Source organism: Dermacentor silvarum, chromosome 2 (genome assembly GCF_013339745.2).
Source record: "Dermacentor silvarum isolate Dsil-2018 chromosome 2, BIME_Dsil_1.4, whole genome shotgun sequence".
Classification (NCBI taxonomy): Eukaryota; Metazoa; Arthropoda; class Arachnida; order Ixodida; family Ixodidae; genus Dermacentor; species Dermacentor silvarum.
The window spans coordinates 172,546,872-172,573,333 of NC_051155.1; the positions used below are offsets into that span (position 1 = coordinate 172,546,872).

The following is a 26,462-nucleotide window of genomic DNA, read 5'->3' on the forward strand; positions in this document are numbered from 1 at the left end:
ATTTCATCTATGCTAAGATTACTGCCCTGTTTCGTTTTTTTCCAGCCTTTCTTTAAAGTGCGCGAAATGAAAAAGTTGTCGCAGTTTCACCTGAAAGGCGAAGCATCAATTGCGATAGCAAATTTGGAGAGAACTATACGGAGTAATAATGATAGCAGCTTTATCAGCTGTATAAACTTGGACATGCAGCAGCACCGGCAACACGCAGAACTGTTGTCGACGCCGTCGGCGTTTTGCCCGCGTTGGCACAAAATGCGTGCGGCGTTGGTGACTGTTGCCGGAGCCTCTGATATAAATAGGCACTTGGTGCCGCAGCTAAACGTCGCCTTCCTTCCCCCCCCCCCCCCCCCCCCCCGGCCTTTCGCGCGTCGGAAGAAGGCGTGTTTGCTCTACATATATTGTGATTGTAAAGGATGAAAGAGACGCCTACTTCTGCAGCCCTTAAGGGAACACGGCGAAGAACGCGCGTTTGTTCTCCGCCGTGGGTTCACTCCCCGTGAAAGCACGCGTCTCTCGCGCCCTTTCACTCGCACATACAGCGTTCGGCGGCACGCGGCGACGATTTCATCTCCGTTGACGTCATACGAAACCTCACGGCGACGGCGATGGCGACGGCGATGACGACGGCGACGCCGACGGCAGAAATCTGCTTTGGAGTGTCCATATAATTGCTATTGCAATAAAAAAAAATGCCGGCTAACGCGCCGCGCTAGCCGGCAGATATCACGTAACACAGATAGCCACAAGAGCACTCGAACGCAGCAGCAGTTGCTGTGCTTACGAGCGAGACCGTGAGCCAGCAAACAGACCCCTAGTACGTCCGGAAGGTGCGAGAACTTGCTTACATAGCTTCGCCGTCCTTGATGTAATAGTTGCTCAGATTGGCATTCATCTTTGTTTTAAGCAAGAGGTCAAACAATAATGGTTCAATTCTGCCCTTAACTGTTACAATTTTCGGCCGTAACCAAAACACCGAATTTTCTAAGGAAAGAAAATATTAAACAGTCCAGTCGTTTATTTCAGTTAAAAAGAACGCATTCGATTTTGTTTAAAATCTCGACTAAAAAAAGAAGGCATCTGTCCAGGAGTGCAATGGCCGAGAGCCCTCTATGCCCGCGGTTTGTTATCTTGAATCCGGACTGGACCGGCTCCTTTCTCAGTAAACACATGTCGTAAACGCAAGGTAGGTGCTTTGTTCTGACCATAAAAGCAAAAAGTACGGGTAGGAAATTGAACTGAGTCTTCGCACGTGTCAAGAGGGTGACGGATATAGTGGATTCTGTCAATGAACGCCGCGGATTTATTGTTTGACGTTCTCGGTTTGGAAAAATGGAAACGTCGGCGCACTTCTTTTTATTTGTTGAATTAAACACTTTCACTTCTCTCCTCTTAATTATTTTTCTGCAGCACAGAATCCCGACTTCATATACTTTCATAATATAAAGTTCTGCACCTGAATTTCGATATTTGGTTCACTTCAAGGCGTTTAACTTTTTTCACCTGAGTGCTTACAAATTTTCACAATATTATTAGACAATATGCAAATTTCCGTAAGCAGGCTGTCTCGTACATCAAGCTTGCCCTATATAAAAATGGTCGCGGTCCCATTGCTAACACTGTTAAAGCCGAGGCATGCGTTTCAGAAGCTTGGATGGCGCGCGAATGGCAGACGCAAGTACGATGTCAGCGGTCCGCATGTAGGCACATTAATAACGATTCTAGCTAGGGGTACGCCATCTTGGTTAAGTCAGACGAGCGAGAAGTGAACACGCATTCTTTGCACAAGCAGAAACACCGGCAAAGAGTGAATGAAATACTCGAACTCTTTCTTCGATGAACTTGTGCCCTGAAGGCAAACTAACACTTCACTGACAACCATATAGCAGTGTCGCAGAATTGAATCCCATTGCTCAGGAGCTCAAGTTTGTCGGCTACTTTATACACACGTCATCGCACATTCCAGATCAATCGACGGTGCTCGCGCAGATTCAAAAACGTACCTCCTGCCCTTCGCATCGCGCGTACAATCAGATTAAACACGGCTTTCAAGCTGTCAAATAGGCGACAACGTTCACGAAGATTTTAATGCAGCAAGCGCTTCCCGAACGAGCACGGCAACGTGATAACGATGATAACGCTGCCAAAGTGATAAGAACCCGCGCGTGCCAGCACGTAACAACTTATTCAATCGCGTGATATTTAATAAGCGTATTTGATTCTTCCCCTTATATTAGATACAAGTTTCTGTTCTGAACAACACCCAGACAGTTGAACGTGAGGAAAACGTAAGCATTATGAGTATCAGGCATGGAACGAGCCGAATATATCTATAATTGTTTGTTTAAGCATTGGATAGTTCGTAGCAATCGCCTAGAGAAGTAGGGTGTGCTATAATGGTACACTGGATGCTTACGTTACGAGAAGTTAAACAACTGGACGTCGTTTGATGTAGACAAATACGGCACTTCCTGCTATTGTTTCCCCGTTCTATCTAACCCTGTTGTTGTGTACCTTCAATTTCAAATTTGTCTGTGTGCTGTTGTACTCGTTTTAAGAATCCGTCCTTATCTGTCCCCTTACCCATTACGCCATTGCTTTGCAGTTTGGAGAATGCTCCGATCGGCGCACTTCATTACACTCTTATGCTTTTCGACTGCTGGCAACGTGACAATGACAAAAAATTACATGCCATCCGACCACATTTTTGAATGTTATCGTTCTACGTACGCATGCATTAGTAGAAGTGATTCTGCTTCTAAAAACCGTTATCTCTGTCGTTTGCCTGCAATGGCTGCAAACATCGAAGGTAAGTATCGAAGATAAGGTAAGGCTTCGGCCGGAGACTGGACGCGTCCATTTCTTTCTCACTCAGTTCTGCAAAATCTCTGACGTAAGAGTAAGGCTCAATACATATCTCCTATCTATTCCTGCTTGCTGTATCACCACATGCCATGCAGGTTTCACCAAGACTTCCATTTCAGCCTTAGTTGCTAGGGGGCTGCCGGGTTCTGAGGAAACCCCATGAAAGAGGATACATTCTGACTGACCACGCCGGCGCACGCCGTGGCGCAGTGGTTGCGTCGTCGCGTTATCGTCAGGGACGATCACTTAGCATGACGCGTATCTTTATAACGGGTTATCTGCAGCCATGCGAGGTTATAAGACCGCCCAGCTGCATTTGCTGCACTGCGCGCAAGGCTTCGCCTGATCCAGGCGGCGGGAATTCGAGGCAGATTACCAGAACACGGATGCACTTGTGTCCTCGCTGTGACAGGAAGTCATTCATCGCCACTTGAGGCACATTCATTTAAACGAGATTACCACCAAATCAGCCTGCTGGTAAGTCTCTCGGCGGGGAATCCTGATTATTCAGTATTACCTTGCGCTGCGACTAATTAATTTAAACCTTTTTCTACTAATTTCTTTTGGACGAACTTACAGAAATACTAATCTTCAGAATTATACGCAGTGAAGGTTTCTGTGAAAGAAAAAGATAAAAAATTGGCACTAACTTGTTTCAATATTTATTGGAAAAATAAACAGAAGAAGTACGCTCCACTACGATGCTGGTGTAGACAATTTCGGCTTCTTGCAACAGTTAGAACCGCCTATTATATGAACTAATGGGATCTACCCAAAAGCTTATCCCTGAAGCGATGCGAACGACGGCGGCACGGTGCCATTGAAGAAAAGCGTTTTTTTACTGCGACGCAAACAATTTGAAAACGGGGGTGATTGTCAGAAATGACAATGAACCTTGCTATCGCCAACCGCCACTGCAATATTTCGATCGAAGCTATAGTGTTTTTGTCGCACTCAGTCAGTTGACACGCGGAAGGGTATTGTCCATATTGTCAAAAGACAAACGAGCTCAGTAGGCAACGATGCAAGAACAATGGCGAAGAAATGACAATTGATGGTGCTAGAGAAAGAAATTAAAGAAATGGGTGCGAGAGCACAGGTGGCCATCCCTAACATCGTGGAAAAAAACGCGGCAGAAGAAGCGAAAAGCAAACCAGGCAGTGGGCTGGTACCCCGTAGATGGACATAGGTACCAAGCGGAGGGCATGAAGTACATGAAAGACGGCAGGGTATCCAAAATACCTTGCTGATGCGGGCCCAACCGAAGCACTTATGTTTTACAAGAAGACCCACTCGAGGAGGACCACATTCAGAGATAATGACGTCTACAACTGGAACCTCCTATGCTCGTGACCTGACCGCGTCTACGGGCTCCGAGCAGTGGAGGTCGGCGTCCGTAAGTGACCTTCCGCGCTCATCGCCGTGGATTTAAAGAGCAACTATTTACCTTGAAAGCTTTTGGCCTTCTCGATCAAGCTGATAGCTGGTGACTAACGTCCATTCTCCGTGTTTCACCTCGTTTGCAGATATCGCGCGATAGGCGACACGATGCGTCTGTTTGTGTTTCGCTGTTCACTATCGCGCCCATGTCTCTCTAAAACCGCGTTGTGCACTTGAGTCTAGAATTAATTGGCTGCAGAGAATTGAGCAATGCGAAATTGTACTACTATACCACGGAGTATTACACATCCATTACCCCGCCTGATGGATAAACATACTATGATGCCGGTTCCTCTGACAGTTGAAAGGAATATTAAAAATATTCTGGAGAAGGCATTCGGCGATCATCATATCTAGTTTTGGTGTCACTGATGTGAAATAGTCCTTTTCCAGTGTTTTGCTTAATAAGTGGGCTTCGAAGCCAGTGCGCGAATCTGAGAGAAGGCTGCAGTGTATTGCGAAGCGCTTCAACATGTATCGTGGCTGTCACGACCCCATCAGATTTTCATGGAAACACAGCCACGTTCAATCCTGTGTGCCTATGCACCCTTCTGAGGTCGACTGCGACTGTTATTGGCTAAACTGCCTACGAAGTTGTTATTAAGCGTTTGATTTCTTTACTAGCGCTTTCGTGCTTTTAGTGGTTCCTAATTTTCATGAGTTTGAAATGATTTATAATGGCGACTGTATAGATCCAGATGATTCTGTCGACAGCCGCACCACGTCGCCGTGGAGCCAGACGAAGGCTAGCTATTTCGAAAATTGCGCTGTAAACATTACAAGGAACATTTAGAACTATATTTATGTCCTCTACTGCTTGTGCAGATACCTCTGGTTCAGCTGTTGACAAAGTTAATGACTTGACATCCTCAAAGAATGTAGCAGGACAGCTTTAAAGAGGTGCAGCACTGAAAAACACTCTATTGTTTGTCTTCAGTGGGTTGGATATGAGTGCTTAGAGTTCTGTATCTGCGGTATTTAGCACTGATACATTGAAATTAAGCCTGAAGTTGAGAAAATTGATGTCCTTGTTACCAACATCTATTTTAACATTATAAGCATTCTTTGGGACCTTCACCTAGTTTGCGGTATGCCTCTGTGCACCTATGTATGTCCGCGCTTACCCTCTTTCCCGCGAACTTGAGTCACTGTGTACGTACCACACTTCAACGAACCTCTTTGGCACCAATTTGGGTCAATGGGTTTGTGCCGATATTAAGTGAACCTCTTTGACGCCGAGCTTGGTCATTGGGTATATACCACTGGGTATGTGGAACCCTTCAATCACGAAAAATATAAACAATCTTTCCGTGAAGAGCGGAATTGAATCGGCGTAGTAATATCGTGTCTGTATTTATATTCACACACAAGCGCGGACTTCACGGCGGCATCCCTAGATGGTGGAGCGTGCCCAGAGTCAAGGGCGAGAGAGGAAGCCTGCTGCATGCAGGCCACACACATAACGTGTCTCTGCCGCGCCAATACAATGTTTGGCTACTTTGCTTCAATGCTAATAGCATTAACGTAGATACTCATCATGAGATGGGTTCTGTTGGAATTGTTTATTCTGTTGTTTTGTGCTGTATAGTGCTTGCATGTTACGGTAGCAATGAGGGGTAGTTTTCTCATGCTTTTATTGCCCAAGTCTCCATTTTGACAACCTGCGCGACGTCGGGCACGGCGGATTTCACAGAACCGCTTGCAATCTAGCTTTTGTCTGTATCTGCTATGTATGGCGGACACCTTGCCTTCAGTTTATGTCACGTATCACCTGTGTGCTCTGAGCAAAATTTACAACTCAAGCTATCGTTTGCTTAGCGGCTGTTGAGAGCACAATATGTAATGGTATTATTTAAAAACCTTGGTGCTCGTCATACTATATCTACCGAAATGCTTATTTCACTGCAACAACGTCGTACGAATGTCATTAGTATTCTTATAAATTAAGCGTGGAAACTCCCTGTTTCATTTCGAATTAAAGCCGTCAATGAGTATCTGTGGTACGATTGATATTTTCATATATCAAGCACGGTGAACACATTGATTTCACATTAACGGCGATGTGATGGCAGTAGTAGTGCTCGCAGTAGTGTTAATAATTATGGCTATTTGTCTGTTCTCAGCGACTATTAGCGAGGTTCATGAACTTTTCAAAGATGTTGAAGATTATCTCCATTCTACGCAGAGATTCCTGTCGTAGTAGGCCATGGAGTTCGAGAGGGTGCTGAAGGAAGTTGGTGGCTTCGGTCTTTTCAACAAGACCATCATGGTCGGCGCTCTGGTGCTGTCAACTTGGAACACGGCCCTGTGTTACTTCTTTCACGTTTTCTTGCTCATCGCACCGCCCAGCCAGTGGTGCTTTGTCAACGGCACTTCTCTCGGCGACTTCTCGGATGCTAGCGCGTTGCCTCGAAGGCGTTGCCAGATGGTGAGTTTTTCCGAAGACGGTGTGAATGCCAGCGTCGCCGACGGCAGTGCAGAAATTTGCCCCACGGGTTGGAAGTTTGATCCCGATGAGTTCTTCACGTCGGTCACGATGGAGGTATGTACAACTTGCATTGTTGGCCTACTACCGTTTTTCCTCGTGGCGTCGAGCGCATAAATAAAAGCGTAACTATCTACCATCTGTTTGTGAAAATTATTCTCTTTGTAAGGTCTAGTTCACGCACGGTACCTTAGGAAGATTGCTGCCCTCTGAGTCACCTTTATTTTTTTTTGTTTTTTTGAACTCGTCGTTCTCAGTAATAACGGTGGTGTGGCACCGCCAATTCGGGACAGTGACGAGGGTTGAAGAGAATTAGACTAAACAATAGTGTTGTTTGAATTACTTTGTCAAACCTAGTGGAATAGCGCCTTTCTGCTCAAAGTTTTGGCACAGTGAATAACTTGAGGCGAACAAAGTTATATCAGTCCTCAGCTATGCCATGTTTCTTCACTTTAAGCATCCGGGTAATCAAAATAATCAACCATACTTCTGGGACGATGCGGAAAATTGTAATAACTGGGCTGCTTACAGAGAGAGATTTTTTTCTTCCCGATTTTTCCTCCAGCTGGGTCAAATATGGATCAACTGCCTTTGTTTGCAGTTTCAGTTGTTGATCTGGAAGTGTATTTCGTTCTAACGCTTAAAATTAGTGCCGTGATTTTATGTATTAATATATTTACTGGTGGTGAATTTTGTAACAAATTTACTCTTCCAGCACCCGAGAGGTGCTTGGTGTTCATCCTATATAGACACGTTGAAGTAACCCACAAATAAGTTGCCGCGGGGAGCTGCCGAAGTGTTGGGAAAGCTTCAGTTAGGTGCAACTGCAGGTAGTTAGGCTGCTCTCCGCGACATGAGGGTTTGTTTTAATTAAGCAAGTGGAATCAATTGTAGCCCTTGACGGAAACCACGGAGGTCTACGACATCAATAGCAGAGAAGAACAAATTAGAGCAAGCGGAGCATAGCTTGAGATATAGGGTGTATAGTCATGGTCCTCGTCATTTGATTATGTATCTTTCATCTACCCGCGGTTTTACCCAAGAGATTATTGGTACTGCTAATACTGCTTCACATACCTGTGTAGAAAATTGTCTAGGAAAGAGCATCAGACTGTGTTCTCGGAGTGCTGATATTTTCAGGCAAGAATCCTTGGTGGCCGAGTCGAACAAGGTACGCGCTCTTGTGGCCATGATAGAAACATTTGACTCCGTATATCCTCTCAGGGGCCAAAACCACTCCAAGAAGTTGCTTTAGAGGCATTGCTCTTCCCGAATTTGATTTTAAGTTTCTCTCAGGCGTGAAGTAAGCACGAGCCCATAACCAACGAAACATTTGCTCAACCTCACAGATGTCACGCACATTTGCGAGCCAATGCGAACAATCATTGTATTGTTTGTCTTCTTACGTTTTTATTTTTCAGAATCAGTGGATATGTGGTGAAAGCTGGAAAATGTACGCTGTCCACACCGCTTATTGGTCAGGATCGATGACGGGTTACTTCGTGTCAGGATTTCTCGCCGACAAGTAAGGTTAACACCCCTTGTACATATAATTAAATGCGCGCGAACGAAAGGCAAGTCGGAAGGGGTAGTACAAATTGTGCACTCTTCCTTCAAGCTTGTAGTTTAAGTAAAGACGTACAAAATAATGTCATCTATGAACTAAGAACTGTAATACATCCATTGGCAGATTTTCTACACAGTGATATAACTTTTCGCCACTTTTTATTTGGTAGCGGAATCGTTGATGTAAGACTGTAATAAACGAGACAATGATTTCAGGTGTTTTATTAGTTCTTAGGCTTCCATAGTTGCTTGAGCATAAGGAGATCATTGCCTGCACGAGTGCAAACCTGGTACGTGAAAATATGCTGATTACTCAAGTTTCGGAGCATGTTGAAATGAAATATTAATGATACCTATAGTATTATTATAGTAATTATTACAAGGCCGTTGGAGAGTTCTGTTGTAGCTTAGAACCTACAGAATACGCGTTGTCTCCGCATAGGGAAAGCCGTACGAAAAAAAAAAAAGGAATTATGAGAGAAAGCCGAGCTGGCGAACCACTCCGTTCACAGAACCAACACAGCAATAGAAATCATTCGCGCGCTGTTTACAACATTTTCTTTCGAAAATTTGTCGCTGTGATTACTCCCACGTTGCAAAGATGACGTTTGCATTTGTTAAACAAATTTAAATGCTTACACGCAGTCTACTTTCTGTGATTGAAGGGACAAGTGAAAGAAAGAGTTGTTGGCACTCTGTTTTCTTCCTGCCCACAACTGAGCGATGTTGGACGCTGTGAGCCCACTCTCCTGAAAGATGGAGTTTATTTTTCGTTGTCTTCGCACTGGCTTGGTGAAACTCTTATTCGCTTGGATATTGGAAACAGACTCAAGTACACTCCCTGTGTCTGTGTTTCAGTCAGTTCGCCTCCTTCACTGCCCTTTGCATTGCGGGCGCGCTAAGTTAAAGCTTTGTCAATTATAACGAGTTTGTCTCAAAAATGAGTTATCGATATCAGCTTGAAAGCCAAAATAAATTTATGCTTGCCATATGCTTCAGCTTGTAACACTGATAACACTGTATGAATTCATTGGTAATACGATATTTGACGTGTTACCGATTGCATCAGGCACAGGTTTATTGAATAGGAAGCATCACAAAGAAACTTGCATCGCAAGCTTGTTCTTTGTTTTTAACCGATATTTAAGGTGGGGTGAGACTTTGTGTGGTCCAAAATATTGATTTTCTGATTCAGCATTTTTCTGATAGCGTATGTCTCGAGCTTTCACAAATTATATAACAGTTGAGTGTGCACGACTACTAAAATACTAATATAGTTGATTTTAGTTGTCGCGTCGACCGGACAGTGGGTATGCCCCGGCGGCGAATCTCAATTTCGAATGAAGCTTTATTCACGTAAAAACAACTTGTATTTGACACGAGTTGCGGTTTCGGGATTGCGACTTTCTGTTTACTAAGCCGCGCATCTCACAGTGATTAGGGAAGTTTCAGTAGCTCTCATGCGGTCCTCGTTCGTCTGTTTGTGGTGGCACACTCTCTCCTGGGAATACGTCGCGTCTGTGAAGGATCTGTTTCGCGCCATTTTTGGGTGTTGCTGATGGGGAGAACGCAAGGACCGACGCGAAAATGCAGCATTTATCCATCTGCTACAGTGAAAGTGTGCTAAAGGGTCCCTCCAGGACAATTCATGTGCACGCTATCGATGGACTCTCAGGGGGTAAAAAAAAAAAAGCGAATTAGAAGTGGAAGCGGAAGGAAAACAGCAAAGGAAGGTCACTAGAAACACAAAGAAAGGCTTCAGTAATGCTGACCATGAAAAAGACTGTAATCGTGGGAATGCTTTGATAAGTTAAGCAGTTTGACACCACTTTATAAGCATTTCCCTGCGTGAGTACCTCGTATAACTTTGGAAGTAGAATAAATATCCGAATGCTGATGGGCGCTTCGTAAAAAATAAATAAATAAATAAATAAATAAATAAATAAATAAATAAATAAATAAATAAATAAATAAATAAATAAATAAATAAATAAATAAATAAATAAAAGAATGTCCCAGTGATCGATGCACCATGTAAAGCACCAAACATAAAAAAGAATTGTTTGTCCTAATTTTCTTACGTATATACTTAGTTCTAGTTCGAATTGTGCAACATGTCATTGTCTGTCTTTTTGAAAAAAAAAAATTGAAAGGTCTACGACTAATAGTTTCGACAGAAAAGGTATATTTGTGAAAAAAAAATAAAACATGAAACATGTTCTTTTTAAGCTTTTGAGCTTTGTAGACAGCCCAACTATAGTTGGTGCCATATGAATAATTTTAAAAGGCCAACCATGCTCACGACTCCTCGGATTACAATTCTTCCATACCACCCTTTCAAGGTCCCTCACCAGAAAAAAAAAAGAATGTTGAAGAGAGCATCACGTGACAACCTTGAGGCAGAGTTGTAAAACATAAAAAAGGAGCAGTCACGGAAAAAGTGCCCATGCACGTGGAGGCAAGCCGGGTGCTTCCTAGTCACACAGCACGGAAGGGTTGGGTTTCTTGGCTGCTTGTCTGCTGCAACGCCGCCCGGAAGTTGGAACGCGCGGCCCAGCCTTGCGGACAGTCCGGAGGTAGTGTTGCCGTTGCAGCGGCAAACGGCAACAAGGTTTCCTTGTATCGAGGCCAAAAACGAAAGGCATCAAGTGCGGCGAGCAGAAAGCGAGTGGCAATAAGCTGGAGAAAGCGGCCGCAATTCCGAAGTCCTCCGGCGCTCAAACCTAACACAAACCGGTGTGTTCTCAGGGTTTAACGTGCGATGTTCTAATTTCCAATGATTACCTAAGTGTATACAGGCAGGGAGAAAGCGGATTAAGAGCAGGTTGCCTTGCGAAGGCTAAATGCCAGCTTGCTCCTGACTAGTATTTTTTTTCCCTTCATGTACACAAGTGTGTGATGACTTAAAGGAGGTGCACGGACGAATCTAGTCGAAACACTAATCATGATTTTGCGTGAAAACAATGTTGACGGGGAACGATTGTCATGAACGACATCTAAACGGGCGATAGCAGCGGTGGCTTCGAAGCATCGAAGAGGGAAATAAACTATAGGAGGCAGCTTTACGTCATGGAAAGGTAGGCAAGGTAGGCAAACTCTCCGTGAATCCAGTTCCATCGCATTTCTTCTCAAAAATAAAGCCCAAAACAAGACCTCTGAGTCTCAGCGCATTGCCCAACAATGTTTGGTTTCCGCTAGTTTTTAATTAGTGCGTTGGTGTTCGGCTGTTCTGCATGCAGAGCGCGGACGAACCGGGAGCACTAAAATCTAACGCACGTTCTGACCTAACGATCACGTGTTGGGCCGAATCGTTTGGCTTCATTCGCACTGATCAATGCTCCCTCCTAGTGCTTTGCTTCCTGCACGTTTCGAAATTTTAACCCTATCTAACCGCACGAACGCGCAGCGCCGCAGATTGCATTGACAGTCTACTCGCGTTTCATTTGCTGATGGCTACATGCTTCTGCACCGTCTAACCTGCGCCTGTCTAACCAGGCTAACCTGTATTATTTGTTTGCTGCAGAATCGGCCGCAAAAAGACGGCCCTGCTACTCATAGCGGTCGGATCCACCTGCAACCTGCTCGGTGCTTTCTTCTCCCAGTTCCTTAGCTACACGATACTCAAGTTCTTCGCCGCCATAGGCTCTTACACGGTCACGACCACGGTATTTGTGCTAGGTGAGTTGCTGGAATGTATGAAGGGCCATAAGACAGCATTAACACATATGTGGTGCCATAAGGTAGCTTTCACGTAGGTACGAATTCCAAGAGAGTTGCTTATATGGCGTCCATACTGGGACCCGATGGGTGCCTTTTATTAAATGTATCTAAGTGCGTGACTGGGGTAAATGCACGAAGAAAAAGTTACGACGCTTGTTGAAACAAACGCGAAGGAGAAGGGGTTGGTGATTGCCAGTTTTTGTTGGCGTTTCCTCGTGATGTTCAAAGCTGACATTGCAGTAGCGGGAGCTGGTTGTGATACGCTTGCATTCTTGAAACCCACTTTGAAATAAAAATAAAAGGCGTACTAAAGGTTGGGGAAGTAACGAAGAATTCTGAGTACTTTTGTTTTTTATGCAAGACTTCCTCGTGTGCAGGGCTTTGTATCTGTTCGCGGTCTCTGACTTTATTCAGTGCCTTTCCACACATTTTGCTATTTCCTTCGGTTTGCCATGGAACGAGGAATAGTGGGCGTCACCTAAAGCAGCCAGCCGGCCTGCATCGATCACGTCATAACAGATGAATAGAAGAACGTATTACTGGATTCCTTTTGCCGGTACCCCTCGTATTTCCATAAATTTTCACGGCACAAGTTTAAGGCACTATGCTGTTCAGTGGCGTGATCCAGAAGACGGTGCACAGCGGAGTTTTCTTTTCTATGTTCGTGTTTTACGTTACGGGGCCCTGCTCCTCTCTACTTCATGGTTGTCGATTTCAATTATCTTAATGCATTCGCTTATAGCTCACCCGAAAATAAGTTTGATTGCTTATTCATTCTCTCTGGGTGGCAATTCTGCCTCATCACTATCTATATATCATGACATTATCCGTCCACTGACAATAATATTGACAGCCGTCAATGCGACATACAGGGACTAAAAACGTTCGTTGCTTTGCACCGCACTCGTCAATTTCTCTTGGCCCCATATTTGCTTGCGTCTTCTTTTATCCGTAAGCATCCGCGATATTATATTTATGAATGATCTAACTGAACATTTGTCTTGCCATGTTTACATCATATGCAGATGATTGTTGTATTTACCGTGGAATTTAATTTGGTAGCAGATGTTGGACAGCTACAAAGAGATCTGAACAATGTGATGTCTTGGTGTTCCACTTGGAACATGACCCTCAATCTGCCCGAATGCAATCTGATAAGATTCACGAACTAAAAACAGCCCCTGATGGCAGTCTATGTCATGAACGAAGCACAGTTGTCCCTTGTGAGGGAACATAAGTACCTAGAAGTTATTTTTCTACCAATTTAACATAGAATGCGCACGTAGATTACATTGTATTGAAGGCTAGCAACACATTTCACTTCCTGAGACACAACTTACAACAAGCACCAGCCTGTTTAAAGGAAACCCTGTATATGTAGAATGTACGCCCACTTTTAGAATACGCGTGTAGCACTTGGGACCCTTTTACTAACGTTAACATCGATGCTCTGGAATATGTGCAGCTGCGAGCGGTCCGCTTCGTCACAGGGGATTATGACTATTCTAAAAGGTCATTTGAAATCAGAAATACTTTAGGATGGCCTCTTGAAGACAGGCCCGAATATTTACGTTTGTCTTCGTTCTATAAAACATTTCATGGTTTAACGGGCATTCAAAAAGAAAACTACATGTTGGAACCTACATTTATATCTGCCCGCACTGATCACACATTAAAAGTGCGCGAGTTTGCTACCAGAATGAACCTATTGAAATATTATTTTTTTCCACTAACAATTCAACAATAGAATAAGCTCCCTCCCTCAAGAAATTGTCTCTGCTTCCCATTAAACATTCCCACTTGTGCTTCAAAGTTTTATTTCATCTCGGCCAGTTGAAAGTTATTGTTTATGCTTTCTTTCTCCTTTCTTCTAGTAATTTGTGCTTGGTTATTTTTGACTTTGTTGCGTTTGTTGTTTTTAAACCAAATTTCAGAGTTGTTGTTCTGTAGACAGCTCCGAAATGGCGTGTTACCAATCTGCGCTTTGTTATGTATTTATAGTTTTATTTGTATTTAAATGTTAATATTTCCCCCCTACACTAATGCCGCACACGGGCGCTGCAGGTATTCTAAATAAATAAAATATTAAAAAATCTCCGGAATACTTTTATACGAAGTGAAGCAAATGGGACTACTCGAAGAAGTTTTCAATAATCTCGGCAACAAATTCACAGCTCTCCAAATTTGTGAATTTCTTTTTCAGTCGCACAAGTTAGAAGCCTGTGGTTACTTCTTTTTCAAATTACCAACAAGGAAACATGCACTATGTAACTTCAGTAGCACTCTTACAGCAACGCTGCACATGAAATCGCCTTACCGACACGCGTTAGAGGACGAAGTTCCAAATGATTCGATCAATCACAATGTTCACATTATTGGGTTGGCAACAAATATGCAATACGCTTCACAAGACCACTGTCCTCGTATGCGCAACGAGAACAAATGAAGCAGCCTTCCAGCCCTACGCCGTAAATTAATGTATCCAGCCTTTAGATCACCTAGTGCCATAATTGTATGAGCCAAATACTGCGCGTCTAAACTTACCAGAGATTGCAAAATTGAGTCAAGAGATGGCACGGGGGTCTCTGCTGCGGCACTTTGAAAAGCAGGTCATCTTTCCGGAGGCTTACGCGTGAAGAAAACAGGCATGGTCTCGCTTCCTTCAAATATCTTGAATAATCACCGCGAGCTCAGGGATGCGGAGGCCGCAGCGAACCAATGGTCGGACAAAAAGAAGCAAGAAGCTAAGGAAAAGGGAAGAGTGGTGCCGAAAAAAAAAAATAATTCTAGCAGGCGTTTGCAGCTGCGTGCGCTGAACCAGCCTAGCCACTTTATGTTGGAGAAAGAGAGATAGAGAGAGAGAGAGAGAGAGAGAGAAAAGAAGCACGGCATGATAAAGTGTCGCTAGGCAGAGCATTGCCCTCGCTTGCAGAAGGTTGAATCTTGCCGCTTATTCCTTAGTACTAACGGAAGAGGGAGCTTCTTCAAAAGGGCGAAAGGCAGCGTTTCAGTTTTCCCTACTGCTATGATGTAAAACGTCGTTTCGATGATCATGTGAAAAGGTATTAGCACCCTTACTTAGGAAGAAGGTTCTGGGCCCTGTGTCGGAACTACGATATTGAATTGACATTAACGCTACGTGGCAATAATTATTACAATACTTGAAAGTTGGAAAAGCAACATTAACTATACAACGGTGGTATAATCAGGTTCGCGGCAAGGTGCTTGGCCTACTAAGGGACCTCGCATCTTTCTATTCTCCCATTGTCTTCCGCCTGCCTAGAGTAGCCAACCAGACACTTTTCTGGTTAATAGTATTGCTCGGGGAAGAAGCCTGCGATTGCAGAAGTTGTACAAATTGGGCTCGAACGTGGAACTGGGAGCAAGACAATATTTCGCATATTTCTCATGAAACTGCAGCTACGATGCTGATACATGGATACGCAGACAGACAGCTAGACTCGATAGATCGGTCGAGAGACAGAGAGAGAAAGATGCTGCAGATGTCTGCTAATCAGATGCCTAGCGCGCAATTCCGGATGACAAGGATGATGCATCAAATTACAGTATTTCATCCAAACAAAGGTGTATTCTTCCCGGCGTTCCAAATTGCAATCTGGTGCTTTATGCAATAATAAAACGCGTTATAAATCTCATGCTTTACAGTTCTGGCGCAGAATTCACGAAGAGCTCCGCATACAATATCTGTTTATCATTATCCAATGCACGCCTGATTTCGTGATCCAGAAGTGTGCTTTCCGCAGTGATGGAGTACACCATATCGGAAAAGAGGACCCTGGTTGCCTTCGTCTGGGCCACCAGTTGGACTGTACTGGCCACCATGCTGCCCTGGTATGCCTACCTTTTGCAGAACTGGAGGGTGCTCATCGTTACGAATGCCTCCATGAGCGTGTTTTTACTCGTCATCTTCTGGTGAGTATGATTCGTTTACTGCCATTGAAATTGTATGGACGCTCGAGGCTTATTCACACCGCCGCCGCCGCCATTGGCGTGGTGTCCTGCTGACGGCGCATACGTGGCTCGCCCGTGGAGGGTTAGACGGTCATTAGACGGGAGTGTGTTTGGCGAACGCCTCCTAGATAGTGCATTACCGGGGCACGTCGATCTGTGATGTCATGCTACTCTGCCCCACTGCCATAGAATCTAACAGGGGACGCTCCCGAGTAAGCTGCGGTGATTTTGACGTCACCAGATTTCAATGTGAGAAATTCAATTTTTATTCACCAAAACCTTGCACCACGTGGAGGGCCTGCGTGGTCGATGTGGTTGGATGATTTTCTCCGCCACCCGCGATCACACGCCGGTTGCTGACGCCAGATTTTCTGCGACACGGGGCCCTAAACACTATCGCGTTAAAATGACGAGGAGAAGTGAGTGAGTGAGTATGAACTTTATTGAGGTCCTGAGGAGAATGAAGTGAACGCACATACCTCCGTGTGGGTCAGACCTCCCTGGTGGGTTAACCCGCCGAGAGGAGCTTACGTTACGGAGGCTGCGTGTCGGGGTCGCACTCACCCCGTCTGTGACCGCTCTCTGGGCACAACAGTACCACGGTCCCTATGATACCTCGTGCCCATTTTGTGACACTACGATTCAAAATGTGACAGTGACACACCTATTATGGACGTGCCCAGGACTTCACCTAAGCCGTCTCCACCACCTACGGGCAGCAGGCCGTCGGCCTGGCCGCCCACCCGACCTTGAACGTTGGATTCATGGACCGTATCATCGTTCACTTCTAGATTTTTTGCATGAATCAAGTCTGTTCGTGTATTTTTTATATACTTTGTATTATGTCTAAGGACAAGGTTTCGAAAAAAAAAAGAGAACTGAACGCACCATTACGCAACGCTCAGTCACATCGGTGGCGGCGCAATTAAGGGCAGCGTTCTGGCTTCCGCTGCTTGCCCGATCGTTGTGGGCATGCACAATATAAGCAGTGCTAGAGCACTGCACGGGCTCAGGCTTACCCGAAAGCCCGGGCCCGGTAGAGACAGTTTTTTCACGGGCTCGGGCCGTACTCGGGCATGGCATGTGCTTTTTGACCCGGGCCCGGGCTGGGCTCGAGTTTTTTGACGCGGCCCGGGCCGGGCTCGGGCTTTCTGGTGGTGTGCATGTAACGTGCAGCGAGTTATCCTTGCGCGTCTCGACTCTGAAAAACATGTATTTTCCGGTTTCAAGCCGGGCTCGGGCCTGGCTCGGGCCTAAGGTAAAAGGGTGGTGGGCCGGGCCGAGCGGGTAACGTAGATATTTTACGGGCCCAGGCCGGACCCGGGTCTCCCCATAAAACTTTTGGTCGGGCTAGGGCGGGCAGCCCAACGTAAAAACGGGCCCGGGCCGGCCCCGGGCTTAAGAAATCGGCCCGTGCAGTGCTTTAATAAGCACACTAGCGTTCCTGCTGAGCGGCTGTGCGTAAGATGAGGTCTGGCCAGTAAACGTCAAGTTAACGTTATCTAATATTTCACTGAGCGCTGACTAGCGCCGACAGTTCCTGCAACATCGAGACGTGCACCATCATGCACCATCTAGATGCGATGCCTGCAACTCCCCTGGGGGCGCTCATCACGCGAGCGTTCTGAGTGGCCAGGGCGCCGTTCCTTCTGCCCAGAAGGAGTTGCTTTGCGTGCTGCGTCTGGCCAACATAGAACTTCAAGCTCAACGATAGGCCTTGCCACAGCTGTCAATGCAACGCCATTTGTGCGATACTGCCACATTTTTTTTCTCCCTTCTACTCCACCGCTTTTAGAGTAGGCAGCACGCATTGGCGACGAAAGCAAAAGTAACGTGACCGCAGTTGGATATACGACAGTTTCACTGGTACTAGATATTAACACGAATCACGCTCTAACTTGCACTCATTGTCGACTTCAGAAAATAAAAAATAAAAGAAATGAGAATAAAAGAAAGCTTAAGCGAATATTTTCCACGCAAGTGCAACGTCTGTTATACTTTTCCCTCCAACAAAACTCGCGTATTGCATGAAGTGTTGATAGATGGACTGATGCGCAAGTGACATTTGTTCCCACGAGGACGCTGGATATTTAGGAGAGGAGTGCTTCGGCTTCCTCCTAAAGTTTCTCTGTGATACATAGCTAGAATTTGAATGGCGAGTGATCTCGGTCAACCTGGAATAGATGGCGCGCAGCCTGTTGCGCCCCGGTTCCAATCCACCCTCGCCATTAGTATTCTCTTGGGTTACCAGATGAAATGAAGACCCTATACTGCTTGCAATAAATGGTGCTGGGGCGAAGCAATTGCCGGCAGCTTTTGCAACGCCTGCAGCAAGCAACAATCCGCCTCCTGCTCCTCGACAATTATTGCTGTCCACGTGTAATGTAGTTCGTTAATCATTTTCCCGTTTTATTCAAGGTGGGTTCCTGAATCATCCAGTTGGCTGTTGTCTGTGAACCGCAAGCAAGAAGCCCTTGTCATCCTCCAGAGGATTGCGCGTATAAACGGCAAGGACGCGTCAGAAGAGCAACTCGATAAGCTTCTGAAGGCAAGTGAATGCAAATATCGCTATACGTGAGTTCCGTCCGGTTCACCGCTACAAGTTACATGTTGCGTTGCATGGGCACCACGTTTTTCGCAAATTGTTCGCTGCCTCACTCGACGGCGAATCGAGGGGGACGTCGCACGTTCCCAGATAAGCCATCTCCGAGCCCTCTTAAAGGGCCCCGCACTATGTCTGGCCATTTCGAATTGAAGAGTGCAGTGCATAAATTGAGCGCTAACGATTGTGCCCGCAAAGTATCACACCGCTACGCCCCGCGAATAGAGCTGAAATTTCCAACCAAACACCCTGCGCCCTTCTCCTGGCGGGTGCCGCACTACCAGCCGGAGAGTCGACGTCAATCGCGCAAGTGCACCTGCGTGTTCGCTGTGCTGTGACGTCACTCACCGCAGCACGTGACTTTGAGAATTATTCAAGGCAACAGCAGTTATTTGTTTGATCGTTTGCTTCAATAGGTGAACTAAAGTTTAGATAGATAGATAGATAGATAGATAGATAGATAGATAGATAGATAGATAGATAGATAGATAGATAGAGAACTTTATTGAGGTCCTGAAGGAATACACCCCCGTTTTATAGGGGGAGGTTCACGGGCCACTCCCACGTAGGAACGGAATGCCTGCGTGTCTTTTTAAACAGCGGAACTGTTCAAGCCGGAGGCCAGAAACAGTGTAGCCCAGAAACAGCGCCTGGCGATAACGTCACCGCGCGTTTAAAAGCAACCACTTGGCACAGCTGCGCCTCGCTTCGCCGCCGCTCCGCACCGCCGCGCCAAGCTGCTACGAGCCTACGACCGCGCACCTGCTCCGTCTAGCCATGACGTCACTTCGCGTCGCCTAGCAACCACATGTGCCTCGCTTCGCCTAGACATGTCGAACGCTTCGCCAGACCACGTCTTGAAACGCGTCGGTGGTGACCCGATCCGGAATACCGTGCCGAAGCTGCAGCCGAGAAAAGACATCGTTGAGTCGAAGATCCCGAGTTTCGAGAACGAGAACGCGAGAGTCTGCGTTTGAGTATCCAGCGTCGTCGGGATAGCGACCCTGGCTGTAGCTTGGTCGATCACAAGCTCCGCTGTTTCTTCCATCCTTGCACCACTAGTGCAAGCTGCGCTCATATTTAAACGCGAAGCATTTCTTGGCTAACATTTGCCACTTTCACAGTATCTATCTATCTAGCCGCCTACGACTTGGTGCTCTCATGGTCGCTTCGTTAACTTGGTATGTACAAAAATTAGCATAATATGACAAGAGTGTACAACGAACATAAATAATAGGTCATGACATGCGTGCCATGTAGGTCATGAAACAGCCGCCTAAAATGACAATGACCCACGAAAAAAAACATTAACACTCAAAACCCGCTGAAATGGTTTCGGACGTGATTGCTAAGAGAAGGAAACACTAAAGGATGATAGTAGAAGTCATAGTCAGGAGCATGACTCAACAAAAATAACAATGACTCGGTGAAAAATGATTAACACTCAAAAACCCCTCGAATGGGTTCAGACGTGGGCACTAAGTGAAGGAAACATTAAAGGATGACGGTAGAAGTCATAGTCATAAGCATGAGTCAGCAAAAATGAAAATGACTCAGTGAAAAAGATTAACAATCAAAACCCACTGTAATGGGTTCGGACGTCGACACTAAGTGAAGGAAACACCAAAGGATGATGGTAGAAGTCATAGTCATGAGCATTACTCACCAAAAATGACAATGACTCGGCGAAAAAGGATTAACACTCAAAAACCAATAGAATGGGTTCAGATGTGGTCTAAGTGAAGGAAAAAGCTAAATGTTGATAGTCGAAGTCAGTCATGAGCATGACTGAGGCTTTCGCCTTAACGTCTCTTAGGCGTCGCCAAAGGGACTCCTGAGGACTCATGACAGGAATGTCATGACATGCGTGTCATGTAGGCCATGAAAGAGCCGCCTACGTTTCGGTGCTCTCATGGTCGTTTCAGTTAACTTTGTAGGGTCCCGGCTTCGCATAACATTGATTCCCACATGGCGTGGGATCTGCCGGCTTTTTTTTTTTTTTTACTTCGTACCGTAGCAAGGGAGATGTACTTCCGTTTCATCTGCTTGTTTACATGTCGCGCAGTCGCGCGCGCAGAGAACGAAATTGTCATTTTCTACCGTGTTCCAGCACGCGATCATGCTCTGTGATCCGCTTGTGTCTGCCTCAGTTATCGTGTAGTACTTGACCGCTAGTCAGGTGTTCTCTTGCACAGCGAGCAAAATCGTGCGCTGCGCGAAACGAGACAAACGCAACAACTCGTGCGCGAGACCGTCACCGGAAGTGCACCGCGCAGCAAAATTGGAGAAAGAAAAAAATAAGGGAGCCGGGACCCGTGACGTATACGTCACGCCATTTTCCGGCCGCGGCATGGGAGAAAGCAGGGTAGGAATTTCGCTTGCGGAGGCTATACGGGGCAAGTGGAGGGCGATCGAGTGTCTCTCTTGGCAGTGGCGCTCGCCTCCTGAAATCATGGGTTCGCGGCACTGAAATATTTCTATCTCCGCTATTACTGAACCAATCTGAAAAAAAAAAACTTGAGTTAAAGCACTCTCTAGAGGGCACGTAACAACTTCCACCGTATAACCAAGATTTGCTATGTGGCCTGGTGAGGGGTCATTTAACAAAACCTATCCCGTGCTAAATTTCAAACAGGTTCAAGTGGTAACAGTTTCAAGTGGTTCAAGTGGTTCCAGTGGTTCATAGTGGTTCATAGTGGTTCATTAAAGTGGTTCAAATAGTAACAGTTCATGGTTCAAGTGGTTCAAGGGCAACACCACTTCCAGTGCACGGCTTGATGCACAGTGGCAAGGTGCAGAACGAAACCATTATAGTAAGGTGACTAGTGCATAAAAAAGTTTCTTATACAATCCGATTACCACCGGTGACCAATTTGACATCTCGACATGACTCTGGCATTAGCGCATATGTTTAAGTAATCCAATTAAATGATTACGTAATTATTTGCGGCATGCTGGAGAACTGAGGCGTTATAGCATGTTTACTGGGTTGATTGCTATCTAATAATCAAGAAAACTAGCCTGATCTTTCTCCTCAATGTGCAAATCAGTGCCAACGATAACTCTTCCGATTCGGGCGATTCGAGTGCATTGTTTTGCAGGAGTCACTACTTAATCTTCAACTGCAGTTGCCTTGGCCTCGCTTTGTCTGAGGACCACGGTGGCTTTTTCAATCAGGGACAACCATCCGAAGACCTGCTTACAGTAGTAGTCAGTTCTGTCGGGACGAAGGTTGTAGCTTTTTTAAAAATAATTTTTTTTGTGTTTGAAAAAATAAAGCCAAATTTGGCCTTCATAGTAACTCCAATTCAATCCAACAGAAGTTGTTCAGGTGATACCGACAGCATTTTCTTGCACACCAATTTTCAAGCGATAGAGAAGCGATACGAACCTGGAGCGAATACGCGTTATCTCAGCAGTATTCGAATGTAAGGTAAGGATCCCTGAAGCAGTTTCCTAGGCAGTGATTATTGCGCAATTCGCAGCGTAGCTGACGGACAGCCTTCAATTGTTTGTGTTCCTGTCACACGAACAATGAACTGTGCTGTTGCCATGTTGCAAAACCCCCCTGGCGAATTGGCGAAGCTAAACACCAGTCATACAACTATCCCCCTGAAATGGCTTGGTAGCTTGTTGCGACTAATCACGCAGAAAAAGACAGGCGTACCTATGCCGTCTTCAATGCCTTTCCTATATCATGACAGTCTAAACACCATTAACAGTCTAAACGTTGATGGAAATGTGCTAACAATATCACCAAGTTGTAAGGTGCAACTGAATAAATATGATCTTGTGGCAATTTCGTATATTTATTTAACTAATAAATTGTCCAGTATGCAAAAATTGGAAGCGTTAAAAGAAGAAAGCATTCGCAAATAGAGATTGTACACCTGCACAAGTGCCTTTGCTACATTAAAGATATAATTATCCTACTGGTTAACTTTGAAAAGCTTGCGCCTGCTTGGGTCACTTTTTCTTATTATGCCATAAAGGTTGGCCGAAGGGTGTGCTTTTCAGAGGGTATAGGCCTACATAACGAAGTGCTTGAGAGCTCCAAAATCGTTCGTTATACAAGTCACTTCGTTGTAAAAAGCACACACCCTACTACTGACAATATAGAAGGCTAAGCAGGTTCAACAAGAGAAAGAAAAACATTTATATAAGATGAACTCAACAGAGAATTAGTGAAATAAGTCGATATCTTTTTTTACTCTAGGTGGCCTTGAAGACGTCGGTCGCGAGTTACGAATACATTATCACATCGTCATCATCTGTGACGTATTCGTCAGCGGTCGCACCCGCTTATCTGTTACAAGCAGCGTACGAATTGAGCAATTCTTGGAGCAGAACCACAGGACTATAACGCTCGCTTACATCGGTACCCTCGTCAAGTGCGCCGCTAGCGGCAGCGTTAACACAAGCACGGAGCACAACTCAGTGGAGTGTTTTGAGCGCAGTGGCGGCACCATTGTGTGGCGTCCGTTGCAAAGTAACAAAACAGCCGTTGGAACCACCTAAATCCCTTCGTTGTGCTGCCAAATCTGTTGTAGTGGTCTTCGATGCAGAGGCGTTCACAATACATTTGAAAGATATGAATTCTGCCGGGACATCATCGCTCCTTCGCTATACAGGTCATTTCGTTGTAGAGGCGTTTGTTGTAGAGGTGTTCGACTGTATGACGCTTATCCTGTTATTCAGAGTTCGGAAACAATGACATGGTAAAATTTACGCCCGGTCGCGGAAACATTAAGAATGTCTTACCGCTTCGAAAATATTTATATTTTTTTCCCGTTAGAACACAGTGAAACATATAGGCATACACTGTGAAAGCTTATGTGCGGTTCGCACAGTAGTATGTTGATTATAAATACCGGCCCTAAGGCTGCAAAAAAAAATTCACCGACGATTACGATACTCCCTAATTCGAAATTTGAGCGCATGTGTATACGTGTTTTCAATTCGCGATATTGGCGGCGACGTAGCCATCGTAGCCCCAAAGCCCGTCTTGCGAGGCACTACGCTTTTCTTCTCACGCTTTCGCCATACCCTCCTCCTCCGCTTTCCGCCTAATGGTTCCACTGCACCATAATCCTCCGCTTTCCTCCTCCGCTGTCCTCCTCGCGCTCTCTTCGCTATCGCCGTCTTTCATCCGCGCTCCGCGTTCGCTCATTCATCATTCGCTGTGCTCGTTCGCTCGGTTACGAGGACGCCGAGCGCACACGCCTACGTTCGCCGCCGGAACGGGCGCCTAAGAGCTGCGCCCTAAAAACAATTTGTTGTTACCTTGACATCAATAAAACATGGCGTCACGCCGAGTGGGGTTCTCAGCCCCAGTTTGCTCAACCTTGCAATCACTGGACTCGCCGAGGTTCTACCACATGCAGTCAACCTTTCCATATATGCTGACGACATACACATCTGGGCTTCGGCAGTTACTCGTCGCCAGGTGCGTGCACGGCTCCCAAAAGCAGTGACCCTGACATTGTCATACCTGTGTGCTCGAGACCTCAGCATTTCGACCGATAAGTGGGATTTTGTCGCTTTTACCCACAAGCCCATGACCTGGTACCCCGTTTCTATGGACCACCAAATAATTTCATACGCAAAATTTCACCAATTCCTAGGCGTTATTATCGACAGAGACCTTTCATGGAGCTCCCACATCTAATACTTGAAGAGGCTATCTCCCATATACTAAGGTTTCTTGCCAGTAAAACGTGGGGCACATCCGCGACATCTATGCTCCAAGTATACAGGACGCTTTTCTTAGAATACTTGCGATATAGCACACCTGTGGTGTCCAATGCTAACAAAACTAACATTCGTGTCGTACAGAGGATTCAAGTCAAAGCCCATCGAACATGTCTGGGGCGGCCTTGATGTGCTTCAACCGTAGCAACAATTGCCACGGCGAGAGGCCACCCAATAACGACTTATATAGCTGTCGACGCACTCAGGGCGCATGTTAGCCCTATATCTAGAGTTCCTGACCCCCATATCGCTCACTTGCCTGAGAAAAGAACCAAGGTAGCGTTTTTCAGATCAGTTGCAGCTAACCAGCACTCTTTGTCATAGAGATTCTCACCCGTAACAAGAACGCCATCCCCTCTGTGGTGCTTGAAAAAGCCTCCAGTGTACCTTGCTGTTCCAGTAATTGCGAAGTAGGCTAGCCTGACCACCGCGGCTCTCAAGCAGATCACATTGGAACTTTTGCATTGTTCGTACGCTAACCGAATCCATGTTCACACGGATGGTTTGGTCTCGGAAAGCTTGACGGGCGACATTGTTATACCATCTCGATCGGTCGTCATCAAGTTTAAGAATTCCCACGTCACGCCATCTACAGGTTCCGAACTGGCCGCTCTTCGCACTGCTGTGGAATACATTGAAAAAGAACCACCTATCCAATTGGCAATACCTAGTGATTCGAAAGCATCCCCCCAAAGCTTGCAAAGTTTATGATGTGGAAATTACAACCAGCTGGTGTCCCAAATCGACAAGATTTGCCATTGCGTTTCTGAACGAGGACATGATGTAACCTTTCAGTTGCTGCCGGAACATTGTGGCATTGTTGGTAACACCTCACCGCTGACCCTGCCAGACGTGGTCAGGTTGCAGCACCGACACTCCTCATACCTTTATCGAGAGTAGTCGCTCCAAGAGAGCTGCGCACTCTCGAGCGTACCATCACGTTCAGTTATTGGCATACTCCGCAGAACTCTAACCGTCGATTATACAACCTCGACCCATCACTAAAGCTGAATGTACCAACAAAGCTTTCACGACGTGACGCAACGCTTCTGTGTCGGTTGTGCGTAGGAGTAGCCTTCACCAACTCCTACAACTATCGTATTGGAACGGCGGACTCAGCCATGTGCGCTAAGTACAAGTGTGAAGAGACCATCCATCATCGTGTGTGCCACTGCTCTCGCCTCGATAATCAACGCCACACTTTCCAGTGTGCCTTGAATAGACTGGATGATAGGCCATTTACAAAATCAAATTTCTTGGGAGCCTGGCCTCACAGCTCATGAGCCCTGAAAGCCGCCCGAGCTTTTCTTCAATACCTCAAGGCGACCGACTTGAGCACCCCACTGTAGACGTGCTACACCTGGCTTAGTACATGTGAAACTGCGATCAATTCTTGTCTTCATCGCACTCCCCCATCCCCTTCCCTACTTGTAGGGTAGGAAACTTGACTAAGTCTGGTTAACCTCCCTGCCTTTCCTTCCTCTCTTCTCTCTCTACTTTCCACCTGCTATTGAGTTTACTTTTGACCAGCTTTCGAACCAGCATATAAAGAATTACATACTAGTAAGGAAACTTTTAAGACGTACGAGCTATAATTATGCAGGACTTTAGCCCCCCTAGCCACGCGAGGAAATTTTTGACCTATTCCTTTTATATGGGACAGTATAGGGTAAGCATCACATGTTTCTTTACCATCATCAACTTGTATGCTTTGTTTCACATACCTTACCTAATGATATATGGTCCCTATACCTCGCGGGGTCTCGAATGCTCTAGAAACCGAGGGACGACAACACACACAGTGCAGTGCAAGCACAAAATAGCATTTATTGCCTCCCCACACAAGAATGGCAGCAAGTAGAACTGAACGATAAATGGGAAACCCTTAAAAATCGATGGGATTAGGATACCGAGCGGATAAGGGTAAGGATACCGAGTGGATAATTTCGCCCCATGCCGGACACCAATACACTGGTCATTCGCCAGTGCAGTCGCTCTAACGGAGACACATTCGAGCGATCGGGAAGGCCTTTGCGGGTCGGTCCCGCGGTGCTGACCGTCGGG

General features: G+C 45.8%; 1 protein-coding gene across 2 annotated transcripts in view; it reads left to right on the forward strand.

The window, feature by feature from the left end:
• The first annotated feature begins 3,199 nt into the window (after positions 1-3,199).
• The window catches only part of LOC119442126 (solute carrier family 22 member 13), a 34,708-nt gene continuing 11,445 nt past the window's right edge, over positions 3,200-26,462 (forward strand). Inside the window, exons 1-6 of one of the 2 annotated variants that reach the window (XM_037706878.2) lie at positions 3,200-3,339; positions 6,488-6,844; positions 8,209-8,312; positions 11,877-12,031; positions 15,838-16,006; positions 18,464-18,593. In XM_037706878.2, coding sequence (XP_037562806.1) covers positions 6,509-6,844; positions 8,209-8,312; positions 11,877-12,031; positions 15,838-16,006; positions 18,464-18,593 — 894 coding nt within the window. In that variant the 5' untranslated portion in view covers positions 3,200-3,339; positions 6,488-6,508. Of the gene's footprint in view, positions 3,340-6,487; positions 6,845-8,208; positions 8,313-11,876; positions 12,032-15,837; positions 16,007-18,463; positions 18,594-26,462 lie in introns of those variants that run through there. The other variant, XM_037706879.2, reaches the window with a different exon arrangement.